The 21,522-nt window shown below is 38.5% G+C and overlaps 2 protein-coding genes across 3 annotated transcripts; one reads left to right on the top strand and one right to left on the bottom strand.

Moving 5' to 3' along the window:
- The first annotated feature begins 3,166 nt into the window (after window positions 1-3,166).
- On the top strand, window positions 3,167-11,147 carry LOC127369494 (toll-like receptor 13). Of its 2 annotated transcripts, none has more exons than XM_051410937.1 (4): window positions 3,167-3,898; window positions 4,258-6,843; window positions 8,366-8,483; window positions 9,537-11,147. In XM_051410937.1, the coding sequence occupies exons 1-4, from the start codon at window positions 3,865-3,867 to the stop codon at window positions 9,775-9,777; spliced, it is 2,979 nt and encodes a 992-aa protein (XP_051266897.1). In that variant the 5' UTR covers window positions 3,167-3,864; the 3' UTR covers window positions 9,778-11,147. The 2 variants fall into 2 exon arrangements, with proteins under 2 accessions (XP_051266897.1, XP_051266898.1); XM_051410938.1 differs by having other exon boundaries at window positions 3,167-4,046.
- ccl20b (chemokine (C-C motif) ligand 20b) lies at window positions 10,834-12,788 on the bottom strand. The gene is made up of 4 exons (XM_051410939.1): window positions 12,603-12,788; window positions 12,321-12,423; window positions 11,445-11,519; window positions 10,834-11,344 (listed from the first exon to the last, which is right to left on the bottom strand). Exons 1-4 carry the CDS (start codon window positions 12,682-12,684, stop codon window positions 11,278-11,280), a joined length of 327 nt encoding a protein of 108 aa, XP_051266899.1. The 5' UTR covers window positions 12,685-12,788; the 3' UTR covers window positions 10,834-11,277.
- Window positions 12,789-21,522: the final 8,734 nt, after the last annotated feature.

Genomic DNA, 21,522 nt, shown 5'->3' with positions numbered 1-21,522 from the left:
GCATGTCTGTAACAAATGTATTATTATATTAAAAAGTATTATATATTATTATCTGAAGTCAGCTTATTAACATGGTTTTATGAAACGGAATTTTGACAAAAACATTCTAAAAAGAACAATTTAACAATCAAATATCACATGTTACATTTTCATTACTCTATTATGGCACAGACTTATTCTAGTCACTCTATATGTTGGAAAAGATACAAAATTGTTACTTTGGCACCAAGCAAACACACAACACTCATGAATTAGATGAAAATCAAGAATGTATTTAATCATTCAACATTCAATGAATTGAATTTGTTTTACGTAACTTTTTCTCTTCTTTTTTTTAAGTTACTGCACATTATCTATGTATTAGACATATATAATGGTGGGTAATTTTCTGAAGTATGTACCCAAGAATGTGCTCCAGTCATACATAGGTACAAGAACAGTGCCATCCTCTCTACCACAAAGACATGGTACATTGACTCCAGATGGACTTGAGTTTTGAACTACTTGGGCAATGTCATCCAAGCAGTCAACCTTATTCCTCCTAAAATTTATTTTAAAGAGCCCAAAGCACCAGTCACAGGAAAACTTTGTGTGCCCAGCAAGAAGGAAACTCATTTTGATTGACACATGACGACCTGTCAAGACACGCCACAACAGATACCACATCACAAAAGAGTTCTTGTTTTGTCCCGCACAGTTATCTGCATGAAGGTGCATGTGCATTTCACCCAGTCCATAATTCTCAAGGTATGAGTGTAAAAGGCTAATAACACAGTTGCTACCTTTACCAGTCTGTATGGATTCATCCAACAAGAAAGTAACCTGCTTTGGCAAGGCCTCACATGCTACACCAAAAACTCCACACTTAAGTGGTGTTTTGAAATTCAAATTTTCAAAGTCCATGCTATAATGTACCATTCCCTCCTAACTAGAAGGACTGTGTGGACCTAACTCTAACCCGTCAGGCAAGTTTGCTTTTGAATCCTTACAAAGTTGCTGATAGTGTGTACGTTCTACTCTAGCTTTCTCCAGATGTTCAGTGGCCAGACGATGCAGCTCTTCCTTCTCTGAATCAGCCTTATTGGCAGCCTCACTAATGCGTTTTTGATATTTTTGACATGTCCAACGCAGGTCAGTTGCTGGCCGCATTGTGACAACAAATGGCACCACTTCCCGTCAGATACGACGAAACATAACTACAGAAACCACACGCTGATTCGCTGCAGCAACTGCCACACGGTAATCAGAGTACACCTTCACCTTCATACAGTTAGTTGGAAGAAGTTTCAAATCACTCCTCCAAAAGCCTGGTACCCTCCCTGGAAGATGCATGCCATGAGTTTCAGCATAGTTTATAATGAAATGTGCAACATACATATTGTCCTCTTTCTTCAGTGCATTAGGAGGCTGACGCTTTTTGTTGCCATGCATTCGAGGAGTAACACCATGCTCTTTATAATGCTTAATAAGAGCATCTAGCTTGACCTGGCCAATGGCATGGAGATATTTAAACGTATCCCTGCATATTTTCTCCCCATAGTGAAAGAAATCAGTTCTTTGGGACTTCCGAACTGTCTGTTCTTTTTTATGGGTGCGGGATGTTAGCTGAGAAAGATGCATTCCACTCGAGAGTTTAGCTAGAATGGCGATATCTAGCTCTTCCCTTGTCATTTCCAGGAAACAGTAGCGAATCATCTGCAGCTCCTCTTGCATGAAACGTGTTGAACATGGATGACCATTGTTGTATTTGCATGCACATACAAACTCTTGCACATCATCACCATTATCTTCTTGAAGTGGAACTGGTGGTAGTATCTCTGCTACATCTTCAATAATGGATATGGGATGGTCATCATCTGGAATGAGGAAGAATGAATAACTGTAAGACATATGTATTATATAAAAAAGGCTGAACTACATTATTACTAATAATCAACATTGACAATCCATCACACAAGTATTTCACCATTGCAATATGTCTATGCCCATAAGACATAGGCTACTACTATAGTAGTACTACTATTATTACTCAAAATCATCATCATCATCATCATCATCATCATCATCATCATTAGATTATGTTGTTTGACAAGGTACGACCAAAACGTTAACATTATGTTAAGGTGTAGTCTACTATTAAAAAAAATGAACATGTTACATGCAGGCTTGCACAGCACGCTGACAAGAAGCAATCGGATCTGGCTCAATCCAACATCTCTCTCCTGAAATAAGATTTATATGTCTTACGTTTAAATTGCACAGAAGAAACCGTCTTCACCATCTGTAATGCAAGGCTACTACAGCCTTGAATGTCACTAGCATGGAGCAATCATGAACAGGGGCGGACTGGGGCAATAATTCAGGCCGGGAATTTGATAATATCCCAGGCCACCACCATCGGATTAACGCAAAACACCAGAGTGAGTTAGGTTGGGCGCCTACTGATGTAAGAGTGTAAAATAATAGAGCAAATGCTCCACATGTGCCCACACACAGCTTTTTCTGTTTCTTTCCCCTACAAAATAAATGTTACTGTTCACTAATTGACAATTTTTATATGCATTGGCTATGTTCATATAACAACAAATACGTTCTTAATCTCAATGGGATTTTACCGGGTTAAATAAAGGTTAAATTAAATAATATAATACAAGGATTTCAATATTCATATAATGTAATATGTTGTGCCTATGTTAGTTAACCATATTCTAAAAAACAACACATTTGTTTTATTAAGTCAGTTTTAGCCCCATCAGCTCCCACAAAGTGGAACTGACCTCCTCATTAAGCTGGTGGTGCTGGATAGGCTCTGGTTGTGCGTCTGTTGTCACCACTAGTGTTTAATGTCTTACCTGCTCCCTTACTGACAAACATGTCAGTTATTTTACAGCACTTCGCTGATCTGTGGTCAGTGCTTTTAGCTTTTCAAGCCTCTCCCTCTCTGCTCCACCTTTCCTCTTGGGCTGTCGATCTCGCTCCATTTTTCAAGCATGTAGAACAACAGGTGAGGGAGGGAGGAGGGAGGAGGGGTCGCAACTTGGTGTGTGTCTGCCTGCAATGCTGTGACAGAGAGGAGGGGGCGTGTTTGTGCCCAACGTTGCTGCTCAGTCTGTGTGAGCTTCAGCGAGGCAGATACCCTAATGAGGGCCACTGATCATGAACATCACCGAGTCTATTAACCTGACGTTAATGCTACAGTCTGCATCTCGAACATTAACGTTAAGTCTCCGTTTTAAACTCACATGTCAGCTGAACTTGCATGCATAAACAGCCATAGTTTGTGGCTTTAACTTGAAGTTTTAAGCCTTCGTGTCGCCGTTCAAAAGAAATGTATAACGGGAAAATGATAATGGATCAAGTTACTCTGAACGAACTGCAAACCTACATCACGGTTATCAGTACACAAGGAGATAAGTTACCTGAGGGGGATGGCATTTTAAAATTTAGTAAATTGTTGTTGTTTTGTTGTTGTTTTATTACTGGTGCGGTCCCTGGATGTTTTAATCGTAACATTATCCTTGTAGGTTTTTATAACGTAACATAATATGATCTTTCAGACAGCTTGGCCAATATAAATGATTTTTTAGTGTATAAAACGAGCGAATTTCACTTAGATATTTTCAGGAATTATAGACAAGATGTTATATAATAATAATTGAATGAAAACCCTATTTTGCCAAATAAATGACAATCGACCTATTTTTACTATTTCCTCAAAACGTGCCAGCGCGACATCCGACGGGTTTTTCCCAGATCGCATCACAAATGATTGTTCATATTGAAAGCTGAGAGGCTTGAATATGATGCAGCTGGTCACAAGAAACAGCCCGCCCTGTAATCTATTCTCACTTCCTCACCTGATTTATGAGAAAGAGTGCAGCAGCAGCAGCAGGCAGAGGTGATTATGTCTTAAGTAAACTGTAGATTACATTTTCCACTCTTTTGATCTGAGAGGAACATTTTAATCGAACAAAATAAGAAAATTAAATTACAAGATTCTGTGGACACGACATCCATGATTATTCTGCTCTACTTTGTGTGACACAGTGAGTAGTAAACAATTATTTGTCATGTGTTTTTAATCATTGGTTTATTATTGGTCTTAATAAGGTTATAGAAACTGCCTGAGCTCAGATGTTATGTTTTTCCTGTTTCCACAATGGGTAATTGCCCTTACCTACCTTATTTATGATAGTGTGCAAATTATGATATGAAATTATGTCATTTTTATTTTTGTTTATTTTATTGGATTTTCAGGATTACCTTCTACAGTTTTCACCAAGTGGACAATACGTGATTCTTTGTTGGCTGGACGAATATTTAAAAAAATGGGTCCTGGAGTGAAGGAAGACCAAACAATGCCAGAAGGAAGATTGAAATGTTCCAAACTCAGTATTATTTTCTTCTTGCTGAATGTCAGCAATTTTGTTGTTCCAGGCACAGGCTTTGCGATGAGATCTTGCCGAATCAGTTACAATATCGCCATATGTAAGGGTGGGCTCAGATATGTTCCTCAGGATGTTCCTTCAACAGTGAAAGGTTTCGACTTGTCTTCAAACAAAATTTCTAAAATACGAGTATCAGATTTCAAAAGTCTATCACTTGTGACACAGATAGACCTAAGTCGCAACAACATTTTGCACATAGATACAGGTTCCTTTGCTGATCTGATTTCCCTCAAGAGGTTAAATCTAAATAACAATAAACTTGTTGAACTTGCAGATGATGTTTTTAAGGGTTTGAGCAACCTCACAGAGCTAAGGATTATCAGTAATAAAATCAAAGTGGTGGCGTCCACCTCTTTTAGGTCCTTGACAAGCTTGAATTTTTTGGACATATCTTACAACAAACTGGACAACTTAACAAAAGTTAATTCTATATTACAGCACCTGCCAAATCTACGAGTTCTGATAATCAAAAACATCAATTTAACTACTTTTCATTCATGGGAACTGACAAACAGCTCGCTACAACTGACTTCCCTTGATTTGTCTCAAAATCCCATCACAAAATTTAGTATCACTGAAGATGTTTTTCCAAATCTCACCTGGTTTAATATCGGCGGCTACCAGAAACCCATGACATGGGATGTGCGTAACCAGACTTTTCTTAGTCGAGTGTCTTCTCTTGATATTAGTGGGCTTCAAGTGACGTTTGAGGACATGAAAACATTACTAGAGAGTGTCAACTCCTCTCTGAATTCTATAAGAATGTATGCAATGAAATATAAACCTACAGCTCTTATCAACGTTACCTGCACCATCCCAACAATGTCCACACTCAAATTCCGACGTAACAAACTCAGTTTTATCAGCTCAAATTTGTTTCATTTGTGTATTAATGTTACAGAGTTAGATTTAGGGGATAATAAAATTAAAACCATCAAAGATGAGGCCTTCAGATCTATTAAAGGTTTAAGGATCTTGACTTTGAGTCGTAACAAACTTCCAACTGTTCCAGCTGCCACAAGAAATATACCAACTCTTGCAGAGCTGGATCTCAGCTCTAATAACATCACCAGGCTTGAATGTTACGATTTTGCCAATCTGACAAAGCTCAGACAGCTCAACCTTTATCTGAATCAGATTACAACTCTACAAGAGTGTGTTTTCAAGGATTTAAAACAATTGCAAGTTTTAAAGCTTCAGAACAACCATATCTCCAAAATAACCGGCGCTTTCAAAAAATACTTGCCAAGTCTTAAACAACTTCGTTTGAATGCAAATAAAATCACCACTATTAAACATGGGGAATTTATGGGCTTGCAGTCCCTCCAGAACTTGTCATTACATGACAATCAAATACATACACTTAACAACGGGTGTTTTATTGGATTAACAAGTCTTACCGATATTCAGCTACAATCGAATGACATAAAAACACAAGAAATAAACAGTATTTTCAATGATGTGATTAATTTAAGAAGATTAGATTTGAGGAACAATCACATCAAATATGATCATAGTTCAGCTCTGCCTCATCCACCATTTTCTCAGCTGTCCCTTCTGGAGACTTTGGCTATTCCAGCACAACACAGCAGGGGGAAGGCCCAACTGCCTTGCAACATCCTGCAAGGTTTGACAAATCTTTTGGTTTTTAATACCAGGAACAGTCAACTTTTATCCTTGCCCAGAGACATGTTTAACTACACACCTCAACTGCAAACGCTTGACGTTAGCTCAAATGACCTTGTGGATTTCTCTCCAGATATATTTCACCCAATTCAAAACCTTAAAAGCCTCTACATATCTAGAACAAGTCTTCGGTCTCTAGATTTCCTTAATGATGCCGGCCTTACTAAGCTGGAGTTTATGCAGGCGAGAAAGAATGAATATTCAGTTATCAGTGAGAAAGTAATGGACTCGCTACCATCTCTCATTTATGTAGACTTTCAAGGCAATAGTTTCACTTGTGACTGCAATAACGCCTGGTTCCTCCAGTGGATTGAAAACAACAAACAAACACAAGTTTTTGACGCTTACAGATTTGAGTGCAACTATCCTACAAAGCTAAAAGGAACAAAACTGTTGGACTTTGACATCCAGTTCTGCACAGTGCGCACCGAATTCATCTGCTTTGTATCCACCACATGTATAACCATCCTGTTTATGGTGGCGTCCTTTACGTACCATTTCCTGAGGTGGCAGCTGGCTTATGCCTACTACTACTTCTTGGCTTTGCTGTTGGACACAAAGAATAAAAACAAGCAAGCTCCTTATCATTATGACGCTTTCATCTCCTACAACACCCATGATGAACCATGGGTCATCAGAGAGCTGTTGCCAAAACTGGAAGGAGAGCAGGGGTGGAGATTGTGTCTGCACCATCGAGACTTCGAGCCAGGTAAGCTTGCCCTTTACATCTGGCATTAAACTAATGATTTTCTTTGTTCCAGCTGAGCTTTAATGGACAATCCTGAATTCAAAATGGAGACTAGATAGTAATAACAATAATAATAACTTTATGTATATAGCCCAATTCCTGCATACGATGTAACACATTGTGCTTAACATCATAATCATGACATTTATGGTGAAACAATGTAAAGAATGAAAATAAAATAAAATTGAATTAAAACAGTAGGACAAGACAAGATAAAAAACACTTGGCAAAAAGAAAGCAATGGTAAAAAGATGTGTCTTTAGATTTTATTTGAAGGTGCCGACAGATTTTGAGGCCTTAACACCTTCAGGCAGACTGCTCCAGAGTGTAGGAGCATAATGAACATATCTGTGCCTTTTACTTCTGACCTGTCTTAACCATGTCAGGCAATTTGGTGATTTCAAAAGCGATAATAAGAATTTAAAATGAATTCTGTGACAGATTTTAAGATTGGAGTAATGTGGGATCTCGGTTTGCTTTTCGTCCGAACCCGTGCTGCAGCATTCTGTATGAGCTGCCACTGACTAATAGCTTTTGTAACTGGCACTAGACAGAAGATCGTTACAGTAGTCCAGCCTGCTGGAGATAAAAGCATATTAACTTTTCTGTGTAAGCCTGGGAGGGAAATGACCTGACTCTGGCGATATTCCTTAAGGGATAGAAGGACACTTCAGTAACACTTCTAATGCAGCGTTTAGAATTTAGGTCAGTGTCAATAATAACACCAACATATATATATATATATATATATATTACCTGTACCTTGGTGTTAACTGTGAATAATACTTTTCCTCTCAGTTTTTGCACCTAGACTAGCATCTCAGTTTTGTCCTGATTTAGTTGTCAGAGGTTCTGAGTCATCCACTGTATTCATTAGAGCTTACAGGGTATATATAATGATACTAATCAAGGTTTCCATTTCCATTTAGTGTAGCAGAGTCTTTCCAGTGACCCAATACGCACAACAGCAGCACAATGACTCTGTTTGACCTGAATGGAAAGGAACCTTAATTAGTATCATTAGTAACACCTGTGTTTACCCTACTACTTCATCTCAAAATGGCTGCTGTGAAAAATGTCTATTGGCTTTAGGGATGGCAATGTCGGTCTGTCTGTCAAACTCAAATTCAAAGAATTCATTTGTCAAACAACAAATTAAAGACAACTTTCTTCCATGGATATAAGAATAAATAAGATAATTCTATGATGCTTTCTAGAAAGTGACCATGACAGTTTTAGTGTCCTGATGCGTTATTCACCTTCACTTTGTTCAGTATTTTTGAATATCAGGATACCTTATGTATTGAGGCGAATACCCTTTCAAATATACTGAGGTTCATAAGCCATTAATGTACTTCCATCTGTACTCCAGTAGATGTCACCATAGTACTTTTTGTACTGCACTCTCAAAGGAACGAATTAAGAGGAAGCAGATTGTGATTTCATGTGTTGGCCCTTTTTCTTTTACTTTTCTCTTCCTCAGGTAGAGCCATCATAGACAACATTACAGATGCCATATATGGAAGCAGGAAGACCATCTGTGTGATCAGTCGCAAATACCTTGAGAGTGAGTGGTGCTCCAAAGAGATCCAGGTGGCCAGGTAATGTATCAGCTGACACATGAGTTGTGACACATGGCAGTATAACACCTCACTAACTCTGTATTAAGGATCATCATCTCCATCGCCATCACTGCCAACGATCCGATGCATTAAAGATTAATATGATACAATTCCCCCAGACACGATGCAGTGCGATTCAACACGATTTGATTCGACACAATGTGATTCAGCTTGATGCAATGCAATTTAATATATCATCATAGCAATTCAGTATGGTACAGACAGATTTTAGTTCTTTGGTTCTTCTTCAGCAGCTTGAGGTAGAGCTTGGGGTCTTTATAGTTACAATAAAACAAACAAGTTTATCAGTACAAGAGGAAACAAAAAGGTCTAGTGATGTCTATTTCTAAGGAGACAGAAATAATGTTCTTGGCAATCTAAATGCAAGTTTCCCTTTATATACACATACATCAATTTATAGAAAATATGCAAAAGAAAATATGCATTTATGTGTATTTCAATCAGTTACTATTATGCCAATATTAGGAGGTGGTTCATCGAGATAAACAGCTGGTGGCGGCAATTATCTAGTTGGGTCATCAAATCACATGCTTCATGTACATTCACCGAGTCTGTTTCCATTGCACTGCATACTTTCCAGTTGCTCCACTCAGGGTTGTCTTTTATGTGCAAATTAATACACAAGTGAATAGAAATGTAAGTTTGTGTCACTTTAAAACTATGTGTTTTTGCTTATTATTATTATTATTAATATTATAAAAAAATATATATATATAAAAAAAAAAATAATTATAATTTAGTTTTAAACTGATTAGTTGATTAATCAGTTTTGATAGCCATTCATGCTCGGGTTGTTTATCAAGAAAAAATTATTTCACCTTCACAAATCTGAGGATTTCCTGCTTCACATAATTGAAAATCAATATCGTTGTAACTGTTGATCACATAAAAAAAGCAATTTGAATTTGTCATATTGGCATCTAGGAACTTGACGGCTATTCGGTTGATATACAAAACTACTTGAACTAGTTTAGTTTTGACCTCTTCCATCTGTCTTTCTCCTCCGTCCAGCTTCCGTCTGTTCGATGAGCGGAAGGACGTGTTGATCCTGGTGTTTCTGGAGGACATTTCCACCTTTGAGCTGTCTCCTTACCACCGCATGAGGAGGCTGCTGAAGAGGTGGACCTACCTGAGCTGGCCGCAAGCCGAGGAGCACACTGAGCTGTTCTGGGAGAAACTCCGCCAGGCTCTGACGACCACAGAAGATCACGCTGAGGACAGGTTCCTCCTCACTGTTATGGACAGACCGTGAAATACAATCTCTATGTGTCAGGTTTACAGCCTCCGGGCCTGTAAAGCAGCTCACACTAGAGATCAAGCTGTGAATATTTTTTCAGTTTTGAAAGACTAATGAGGATGTGAGCTCGGCCTTTGACTTCTCTGATTAGTACCGTTAAAAATAATCTGCTCACTCTGTTCAAAACAAGTAAAACATCTCTCTGTGGGTCTCCATACTTCCCAGTTGAGTTTAGAGAAGTCTCCGATTTTTTTTTTTTTAAAACAGTGAAATGGAAAGTTATATAACCAGTCTTTTAATCAGCACTTTTTCCCTCATAGACAACTGCCACAATGTCATGATATATAGGGACCTGTTCATTATTTAGAAATTAATGAGATAACAAACTATATAATCAAAAAACAAACAAATGAATGGGAGGAATATGTGCTATAAAAACAAAGGTGTGTAGGGTGAGGAGATCACACACATTAGCTGCAGCTCTGGCTTTATGCATGGAGCGCACCGGGCCCAGCTATGCCCCATGCCACTGATTAAGCCTCCTATTTATGTCTCTAGCTCTGGAGAAAGATAGTTGTGTCACTATTTTGACTGACTGTCTTCTTATAGTTTGAGCTGGAACAAGATGATACGGATTATATATGATACAATCAGTATCAGTTGATTTTAACGATGGAAAACTTTGTGATAAGGGGCTTTAAATCATTTAATTTTACTTGCATTTCTATTATTTAAAATTATTTTGATTTGCCACTTAAAAAAAAAAAACATGCTCTTTGGGTTTGGGTTAAACACTCTTTGCCTTGTCTAGAAATTTCAAAGCGCTTTTTTTCATGCAGTTGAAATTCTTTTTACTGACTGACTTACTGAGTAATCACTGTAAAGTACGATAAAATCTTGAAGATCGCAAGATATGATATATAATTTCTATATATATATATATATATATAGATAAAATCAAATGTTCAAGTAATAAATTCAAGTATAAAATGTCAGACCTTAAAATAAAAGTACAAAACGACCTGTGTGGACATGGTGAATGTAGTGAAATCCATAGACACATGACACATGTATAATTAAACATCTGTTTTAATCCGTTCTTTTAAATAGCAATTACACTCATTTATGAAGACAGTGTTTCATACTCATTCTCTCTGACCAAAAAATCAGAACTTGGTAAACATCAACACAACATTTCAAAAAATATTAGAAGATTTTGAAAACATTGTTTTCTATTTTTTTGACGCACTGTAGCTACAGCTTACTGTTATGTATTAAGAATACTACTAATGTCCCTGTTCATAATATAGAACAAATATAAGAAGAATTCAAATGACATGATTGCTCATGTTGCTGGAATTTGATTAAATAAAGATTTTGGTGTAGACGGTGAAGTTTTACTACTACTACTCTTTACTAAGAGCAATCAAGTTTTCAGAGGCAAATTGGATTCTCGGATGCGGTAATGTATAAAATATCAGAGTCATGTGCTGCAGAAGTTAGCTGTCGTAGAGCTTATGTTGATGTGGTGTTGCCTTGGGTCCCCTCTTTGATGATCTGAATGTTCTTCCTCCTCCTTTCGCTAAAAAGAAAAATGGAAACATTAAATTCGGTTCAGTATTTGGTTAGAGTACCAAATTAATTTAATGTAGAGAAAAATAAAGAGACATGAGTATACTCACTTAATGCACTCCATTCCTCTGCGGGTCCAGCTGACTGAAGGATCAGCACACACAAATCTTCCTGGAACGTGGAAGCTGTGGGATCCCGGAAAAAAGTTAGTTCATGATCACACACGAGATGCATGAATGCACTCAGTTACACAGAAGGGATAGTTTCCCTCCCTGGGGTCTCATTCCAGTGTGCTAGCTTATGTATTAAGCCCAGTGTGTCTCTAGTACATATTTACAACAGTGCCATCTCAGTGACTAACTAGCTACCCTCAAAAACTTTAACTCACTAGATAACTTTCTCATGTGTGACCTCTAAGAATCAGGATGTATTTGCCTTCACTTTGGTGAAAGAACTAACTATCTTAAACACACACGTCATCTTTGTTGGCAGTATAAAGAATTCATCAAGAAAGCACAATGAATATGTGAACTGCAGTTTGAATATACAGCACACTGTTGATCTGACTAAAAGCAAGTCACACATGAAATATATAATATATAAAGATATAGTAACAATCTCCTGTGTTATAGCCAGTTCAGATTTTGCCACCTCCTTCTTAGTATGCCACATTTGTATTTCATGTGTATTTAGATATAATAGTTATAGTACATTTTACTAATACTGTAACTTATATTCTTACATATTCTAAATACAGCCACAACAATCAGTCAACTGCCTACATTGTCAATAAAATAGAAATGTGAGCTCCTGTAAAGGTCATGGGTCCTCCACAAATCTGCTTTACTCATAACACATGTAAGCAACACATGCTCGCTCTCCTGTGTAACATAAATCTTGTTGTGGCAGAGCCCTGCAGATACCTGCCTGGTCTGATTGTTTCTACCCGTTTTTGCTGTTAGTATTAAATTAAACTTTGAACTCACATAATGGCGTGGATGTCACAGGAAGTGTTGATGGTCTGGATGCTGTAGTTCAGCAGCCGCCGGCACGGCAACGGACGCTTGGAGTACCTCAGGCAGCAGCTAGCTGCAAAGACAATGTGAGCAGCCTTTTTATTTTGATGCTGGAAACACAACATTCGAAACAAAATAGTACTTTCTAACAGTTTATTTTGCCACGTTTTTTCCCCAATAACTATATAAAATCATACAGTATTAATTCTATCTCTATTCTGTTTGTTACAGCTTTGAAATGCAGGTACTCACCTGACTGCGTGCTGCCAATAAAGGTGGTGAGGATGACGAGGGAGCACAGAGCTGCCACAAGACACATTTTCCTGCTTGCCATGTTTCCAGAGTGCTTGCTCTGCCGGTCAGATCAGCGTGAGGCTGTAGTAGCTTAAGTAGTGTAAAGTGCCTGAAGGCAGTCAGTGAGAGTGTGATAGAGGTTCGACTGCTCCTAGTCCTTAAGTAGGCCATGTCTGGGTTTTTCCCCAGTTGGGCAGGATTGCGTAATGCTGTGTGATTGTTAAAACTGGAAATGAGCCAAGTACAACCTCCAAGTGGGACTCGGAAGTGTGTGAGAAACGATGTATAAAGTTACAAGATTCTCTTTTTTTCAAGCTGTCGTCTACACCTGTGACTTGGCTTTAAGTCAAATTTCCTGCTCAGTACCAAACAGCAGACGGACACAGCCAGAGAGGAGTAAACTTTGTGGAAGATTTACCTAAAAGGAGCATCAGATGCAGACAAACAGACTTAATAAATGATAATGTTGCTTCCTGATTGCTGGATGTGTAAATTAACATCTGTTTGCTAACAGTGTATCAGAGTTGTGTTGTATGAGTAATTGAGACTTGGAGTTGTCCTCAGTGAGACTTGAAGGCTTGACTTTTAGAAAGTAAAAACAATTTAGTCTCACGTTTTTATAAAGTGAACAAAACCATGCCATGTGTCTAAGGTGTGTGACTTGTGTATAGTCACACACCTTAGACTCATGTTTCATTACAGTAAAAGGCCCTTTCATTGAAAGTGCTTCAACTTAGCTATGTGAAAAACACACTAGATTAAAAGGGAAAAATGTTCAAATTCTGTTTCAAGACCTGAAAAACCTGCATATGACTTGTCTTAGACTTGGGTTAGGGTTAGGGTTGGTCATTTGTTGCGGTGAAATCACCAAACTTTGCATCTTTTTATCTTCTTAATTAACTGATTTGTTTTTGTATGGCCTACACATGTACAGTATTGTATCATTCAATCTCACTACACTACCAAACTACAGGCAGACAAAGTGAGCAACTAGCTGGCAAATACTAGAATCTAGTTTAACTGAGAACAAAAGATATGTTTCTGTGGAGCTGGCGGAGACCAAAACAGAGATTAAATGACATACGTTAATGGGCCCAGAAACAATAATCCAGATGAATGAGCCAACAAATCTTTAGCAATTAGCATTAAAAGTTTGCATTTCATGTTTTCTGATGCTGGAATGCAGGTATTTCTTCTGGCAAGATTACATTTGACTCTTTACTTCCCCTTACAAGTTATTCAGTAACCAGCTCGCATAGCACCATGTGAATGGAATTTCATCATTGCATGTGCTTGCGGTTGAGTTGCTACGTGTATTTTATTTCCAAGATGCCTGTTACAGACAAAACAGACACAATGATATCTGAATATATCAGAGGAGAGATCAGAAAGGTAAACTGAGGCCTGTGTTCAGTAGAAAGTCCCTTAGTAATTTATTTGTTCTATTTGCTGTTGTGTGACGTGGAATTCCACTTTGCTACTTTGGTCATTTGTCAACATTCATTATCAAATGTGTGTTTTTACAAGTGATGATCCCCCTCCTAAATTTCCCCAGGTTTACACTATGAAAACAGTTGGCAGCTTTCAATTATCACCCTCAGTGACAGAGAAAGCGAAAGTGGCTGCAATTATTAGTGGTATGTCAAGAATGAATATATACCTGCAGCAGCTATGTATTCTTAACCACTGATTATTTGCTGCCTTAAATCACTTGTTACAGCTTCAAAGTTGACAACTGGTATTCTTCCTCTTGCCACTAATGATTAAACTTAGACTTAAAGCATGCATCACGTGTGTTCCCTGAAGCCTTTCTTATTTCATATATATGTATATTATGTGCTTGTATGGTGGATTTTACAAATAAAACTGTGCTTAACCAAGTGGAAGTAAGGTCTGCAAATGGGCTGACCTGGCCTTGTTTATTGAGGAGCTGCAGTGACATCACATTCCCATAACTCTGATTACATACTTCTGTTTAAATTGCTACTTACCAGGAATGATTAAAACAGCTAGTTACATTGATTAGAAGCATTATGTCATTACTTGGCAAATGCATTTTCATTGTTTCATTCACTTCACTTCACTTCATTTCATTTCATTGCTTTCTAAATCAAAAGAACTGTGACACAGAAGCAATGATTCATCAAGAGCACTGCTGATGGTGAAGGAGAATATTTTCATACCTTTATGATGATGGCAGAAGAGATAGACAATATGAGTCACATTGTCTGTGGACTGTTTCAGAAGGATGAAAGGCAGAGGTATTTTTTAAAAGGTTAAAGTATTGCTCATGCTTGTTTGTCAGTGCTTATAATGGAGTTTTGGGGTTGATCAGGATGTCAGTATTTATAGTGTATCAATACTACTGGAAATACAGTAGCTGAGGTTTGATACCAGAACAATTCTTTCCCTAATACCTTACCTATTATTGGCATTTAACACAGCATACAAAACTACTGCACATAATACGTCTGAATGACACACCTTTTGTGAATCCTTCACAGTCCTTCCTCCTTTATATAGCCGTTTGATGAAATAGTGTTAGTTCAACATGCAGTCATATTAATAGATTATGTAAACAAGCAGTACTTCCTGGAAGATATTTTCGGTAGACAATCGTGAAGGTCAAACTTTTATTTACAATCAGCTTTTGAACAAGGCAGAGCTTGGCGAGTGCACAAGCAAGTGCAGTACAACATACAATATGAGATGGGGATAAGTTTTAAAAAGGTGCTGATAAGGTGGATTACGTAAGGTACATACAGTTGAAACCAGAAGTTTACATACACTGTATAAAAAGGACACATTTTTTCTCTCTGTCTGACATTAAATCAGATTAAACTTTTCCTGTTTTAGGTCAAGGATTAGGATTACCAAAATTATTTCTATTTGTTAAATGCCAGAATAATGAGAGAGAGAATTTTTTAGACAATGTTTTTATTACTTTCTTGAAAGTCAGAAGTTTACATACATTTCGTTAGTATTTGGTATCATTGCCTTTAAACTGTATGACTTGGGTCAAACGTTTTGGATATCCTTCCACAAGCTTCTCACAGTAGTTGGCAGGAATTTTGGCCCATTCCTCCTGACAGAACTGGTGTAACTGAGCCAAGTTTGTAGGCCGCCTTGCTCACACATGCCATTTCAGCTCTGCCCATAAATGTTCAATAAGATTGAGATCAGGGCTTTGTGATGGCCACTCCAAAACATTGACTTTGTTGTCCTTAAACCACATTGTAACCAGTTTGGCAGTACGCTTCCGGTCATTGTCCATTAGCTTTAACATCTTGGCTGATGTCTTGAGATGTTACTTCAGTATTTCCACATAATGTTCTTTCCTCATGATGCCATCTATTTTGTGAAGTGCACCAGTCCCTCCTGCAGCAAAACAACCCCACAACATGATGCTGCCACCCCCTTATTTCACAGTTGGGATGGTGTTCTCAGGCTTGCAAGCTTCCCCCTTTTTCCTCCAAACGTAACGATGGTCATTATGTCCAAACAGTTCGATTTTAGTTTCGTCAGACCACAGGACATGTCTCCAAAAATTAAGGTCTTTGTCCCTGTGTGCATTTGCAAACTGTAATCTGGCTTTTTTTATGTTTCTTTTGGAGTAATGGCTTCTTCCTGGCAGAGTGGTCTTTCAGCCCATGTCAGTACAGTACTCGTTTCACTGTGGATAATGACACACTCTTACCAGCTTCAGCCAGCATCTTCACAAGGTCTTTTGCTTTTGTTCTTGGGTTGATATGCACATTTGGGACCAAAGCACGTTCAACTCTGGGACACAGAACCCGTCTCCTTCCTGAGCGGTATGATGGCTGGACATTCCCATGGTGTTTATACTTGCGTATAATTGTTTGAACAGATGAACGTGGCACCTTCAGGCATCTGGAAATTGCACCCAAGGATGAACCAGACTTGTGCAAGTCCACATTTCTCTTCCTGATATCTTGGCTGATTTCTTTTGACTTTCCCATGATGTTACACAAAGAAGCAGTGTGTTTCAGGTGTGCCTTAAAATACATCCACAGGTGTGTCTCTAATTCAAATGTAAACTTCTGGTTTCAACTGTATATGCATACGAAAGATGACTATATACATGCAATATAACATTTTGTTGCATAGATTGACCCTCTAAAGGACTGTCAAAAAGTGTGGTTGATGAAGTATCCAACCATGGTCTGTAAGTATTAACTCATGTTTAGTAAATTACCACATGTGGGTAAAATATCTACAGTATTCCTACTTTTTTCAGGCCTACATACAGCTTTGTGTGCTCTAAACTCTATTTCCTATATAATTTTAGATACACAGGAAGAAAAAAAATCTTACTGAAAAATCACTAGCTAAATTATTGAAAATCAACCTCCGATAAATGAAGCATTAAATTATGTTTACAGTGTTTCCAGGCTTCACCTTTGATTCCTGGAGACTCAATCAGAATGAATAAGAAATAAAAAATAGACTCCAGAGAACTCATCTGAACTCTTATTGCATTAGGGTCACGCAGAGTTTAGAGTCTATACAGTTGTGCTAAAAATAGCAGGCGCTTAAAATAGTAACAGATTATCAAAGTGGGACTGTCCAGGAATGTGAACGTTAGTTTACAATGCTGAGGTGGAAACTTCCTTGTAGATTACAATACTGTAGTGCAGCCAGTGTAAAACATACCCTCAGTTAACCTCATGGGTCCAAGTTCTTCATGGCTCATGGTCATTTTGAGGTTTTTCATGAACTTGTGTGTAGTTTTTATTCATTCATGACAAGATCCCGCTTTGCAGACTCAAGGTTCTCATTCAACAGTGCCAGTAACCTTATCTTTTGTTGACAAGTGTAATGGCTTTGTAATTTTATCAGGAGAGGAAGTTTCCTCAATGAGCTTGACATTGTAATCCGCACCTGTTCTGTAGTGTAGGTCACAATACACATACCTGCGCTAATCTGTGTAATATGAGGGGAGGTGTTCCGCATAAATCAACTCTGCATTTGCCTTTAATTTCAGTTTAAGCTCTTTTTTTTGCAACAGTAAAAACTGCCAAACAAAGTTAGCAAGTCCCTCCGGGAAGTTGTGATGTAATGATCGCAACAATTGTTGAGGCTAACTTTAAATCAGGCATGTTTGGCTGCAATAATAAAAAATAAAAGTTTAATGACTAGCTGGTGAACTTAACAGTGTAGCTTTTAGCAGTTATCATTTGTCAGTGATGGGGTGTATATATGGTTTGTTATATACAGTTTCCAACAAGAATTTCCTAGACTGTCCAAACAAAGCTTAAAACACAAAGAACTTTAAATTCTTTTGGAAATCTGAACGTTTCTAAATGTTCTTGTCTGTTCTTGTCAAGTGCTGCTTGTCTGGGGTTTGAATATTTCACTCCAAAGATAAAATGATATAGCTTCAAATAAGTGCGAGTTTTATTGGCCGTAACTGATCATTGCTAATAACAACCAACAACGATACAGTTTCAGATAAAGAAAAGCTTTAACGCAAGAGCTTTAATCTAAAGTGACAAGGTAACCTAGCTGTAAATCACACCAGCTGCCAAGGCTGGATAAATGAACTTTGATCTTGATCACATGACGTCCTGGCTGAGAAGAGAATGCAGGTTGGCTAATTGTTGTGTGCAATAGTTGTCTGGGGGGGTATTATTGGGCAACTACTCAACACACACGCAACAATTGTACCATTATTATACTAAAAAGATACTAAAATTTAAGGGAAAACCCCTGTTATGTAAGGTAAGTTAATACGCACTAACAAAACAAAAATGTCCCGTTAGGCCCTCCCTCCGAGATCTCTATTCCCAGCAGTGTATCCCATGGGTGTCCCAACCAATGATCAGTTGGCTCTTCACCTTCACACCCATTGCTGCAGCAAGCTATACAACTTCTTGTCTCTGGTGAAATGAGGCTGCTTTCCATTTTTACACTGGCTCTCCTTTGGCTGGCCGTCATGGTCCAGGCAGCAGGTAAGTCATTGTTTGCAGAATGACTGAGATTAAGCAGAGAGGGGATGGAATCAAACCTGCACCGCTGAGGTGAAGACTCAGTCTTAGCACCAGGTAGTTTTTTTTTTTAAGTTGCAATATACTGTGTTTCTCAGCCGGAGCAATTATTTTGAATGAAATAGTGTTATTGATGCCGCCCCATGTGCTGGAGATAGGTTTTTGCTACAGCGGCCATGAGTTTCAGTCCGATTTGTGACTCTTTGCATGCCGTCCCCTCTCCCTCACCTACATTTTCTGTCAATCAAAAAATTAATAAATACAAAAAAATAGGGTTGATGATTACTACAAATTGACACTCATTTTCAAGGTCCAGTGTGTAACATTTAGGCCGATCAGTTGGCAGAAATGGAATATCATACTCATAGGTATGTTTTCATTAATGTATAATCACCTGAAAGTAAGAATCGTGTTTTAGTTACCTTAGACTGAGACATTTTTATTTATAGACGGAGCGGGTCCTCTTCCACAGTGGCCGGCATGTTTCTACAGTAGCCCCGAATGGACAAACCAGACTCTTGATAGGGTCTTTTGCATTTTTTGTGACCACTGTAGTTTCTCCTACACGCTTACACTTTTATTTAGTTGGTTGCAATCTGCATTTTCACCACTAAATGCTGCTAAATCATTTTGGTCCTTTAAAAAGGCTGAAAAATAGATGACTGACAGCTTCCTTCTTCATCATGAATCATGAACAGATTTTAAAGTTGCATTAAACAATATTTTGAAGACATGTGCAATATGAAAGGGTTTGCTCATTGTGACTGAACACAGAATTATCACCAGACTTTGCAGTTTCCCCTCAGTGCTGCAGAGCTTTTTAGCATGTTTCAGCTCATTGTTCTGGTTTTCTGTCCTGCAACCTTAATGTTTTCTTATCAGAATCATTTTGGGCCAAAGGCGGCAGCTCTTCTCTGCAAAAAGCTTTAGCACCTAACAGCTGTTGAACATTAAGTTTAGCTTATGTTCTTTTTTTAAACTCATGCCATTCTGATGTGTGTCTGTCTGTAGTTTGTCTTTATGAAGAATCACATTGCACTTCATATCACTTACAACTAATTAGTTTGTGTCCAACCACAAACACAGGACGCCCCTGACAACATGAAACATAAACCCCACAAACATATGAGCGAACAACCATCAAGACGTTATCTGACTTTAAGGAAATTACCTGCCCAAAACTGGTTTGATTAAAATATCAGATGACTATTCTGCTGGTGTGTGCATGTTTGTGTTTGTGCAGGGCATAATGGTTGCTGTACGGCTTTCTCCGACATTCGTGATGTGAAATCCATCATAAAAAGAGGAGGGATGGTGCAGTGCCGGTGGCAAAGCATCACAGGACAGTGTAGCATTAATGCTATGTAAGATTATGTTTCCTGCTTTGTCCTCTTCCCCCCCCTTTTCCAGGTGACCCACTTCTGATTTTCCAGTTTCCCATCATCAGCTGCCATTTTGACTTTGATATAACTGTTATGAAATACACTGAGTTCAACTTACTTCCAAAGAGTTTTACTGTTGTTGTCTTTCCAATTGTTCGTCATATTTTATTTCAAATTCTAAGTCATGTCACTCTTTTATTTTGGTAATTTCTGTTTCTCTTCAAGCATACTAACGTGGAAACATCGCCAAGTGTGTGTGAACCCAAAACCTCGCAAGATTCGACACCGTCTTGCAACTTTGTGGTAACTTTCACCATGGACACACACAGTTTTACCAATGCACAACATTTACAAAAAGTGTGCCTTTTTGTAAGCCCCTTTAAAACAAAATATACAAGCACAAAATCTGTTTATCTGCTCTATTGTAGATTAACAATAGCTTACATATTTTAAATACCAAGGCCAAGGAGGAAACTATGAATTTACTAGCTAGCTTGGGGGATTACACACTGGGTAAAAAGAACAAAGCCCTGCTCACCACTAGTACATCCATTGTGTTGGAAGTTCCCTCTGTGTGGAGACTTTGTCATGCTCCTTATTGGATTCTGGATCAGTTTACGCTCCAGCAACCCAAGCCAAAGTTGAGCTGAGATAGTTATGTTTGAAAAACATATGTTGGTCCCAAATCATTATCCTGCATATGAGGGTTAACTAACTGCCTCTGGACTGAGGCTTCTGCTATTGTTCCTGGGATCTGTTGGAGCCACTCCCCCAGTTTGGGGGTCACTGCCCGAGTGCTCCTACTACCACGGGCATCACGCTCACCTTGACCCTCCACATCTGCTCCAGGTGTTCTTTCAACCCTTGGTACTTTTCAACCTTTTTGTGTTCCTTCTTTCTGATGTTGGCGTCTGCTGGTATGGCCACATTTATCACCAATGCCTTCTACAGCTGGATAGTCGAGCGGTTAGAGACGCAGACTACCGCACGGGAGGTGGGGGCTTGAATCCCGGTCAGGAGCATATGATATAATTGCTGCCAGTGAGGGGCAAATACAACTGCATCCAGTGAGGATCCTTGGGCCTTAATGTATCAGTCCTACCTCAGCAACATGAGAGTAAAGACAAATGATAGAGTCACACCGGCTCGGACGTCGGCTGGGTCAACAAGGTCCGCGTCAGGTGCTAGGGAACCAGGGCAACCTGATGGGAAATGGACCACTGGAACAAGACATAGATGGACAAGGGCGGAAAACACAGACAGACAATGTTTCTTTATTCCCATGTCTTATACATACCACAACTGGTGAGAATGCTAACCTTTTGCATGATATTTAGCTTTAGCCTCAGTCTTTCCTTACATTAGTCATCAGGTGCACATGAAGACAGCATTCAACAGGGTTTTCTATCATGTTTGGTTAAGTAGTGAACCCAAATGCGTAACATTAGGAAGATTTATTACACAAATTTGCCACAACGATGATGATTA

The sequence above is a fragment of the Dicentrarchus labrax genome, unplaced genomic scaffold (genome assembly GCF_905237075.1).
Source record: "Dicentrarchus labrax unplaced genomic scaffold, dlabrax2021, whole genome shotgun sequence".
Lineage (NCBI taxonomy): Eukaryota > Metazoa > Chordata > Actinopteri > Moronidae > Dicentrarchus > Dicentrarchus labrax.
The sequence above is the reverse complement of the archived record's forward strand: the minus strand, read 5'-3'. Positions and strand labels throughout refer to the sequence as shown.

Coding starts and splice junctions, on each gene's coding strand:
- LOC127369494 (XM_051410937.1), top strand. CDS start 3,865: ATGAGAAAGAGTGCAGCAGCAGCAGCAGGCAGAG. Junction 3,899..4,257: donor AGCAGCAGCAGCAGGCAGAG/GTGATTATGTCT, acceptor TTGGATTTTCAG/GATTACCTTCTACAGTTTTC. Junction 6,844..8,365: donor CCATCGAGACTTCGAGCCAG/GTAAGCTTGCCC, acceptor TCTCTTCCTCAG/GTAGAGCCATCATAGACAAC.
- ccl20b (XM_051410939.1), bottom strand. CDS start 12,684: ATGGCAAGCAGGAAAATGTGTCTTGTGGCAGCTCTGTGCTCCCTCGTC. Junction 11,520..12,320: donor TGTGACATCCACGCCATTAT/GTGAGTTCAAAG, acceptor GGGATCCCACAG/CTTCCACGTTCCAGGAAGAT. Junction 11,345..11,444: donor AGAGGAATGGAGTGCATTAA/GTGAGTATACTC, acceptor TTTTCTTTTTAG/CGAAAGGAGGAGGAAGAACA.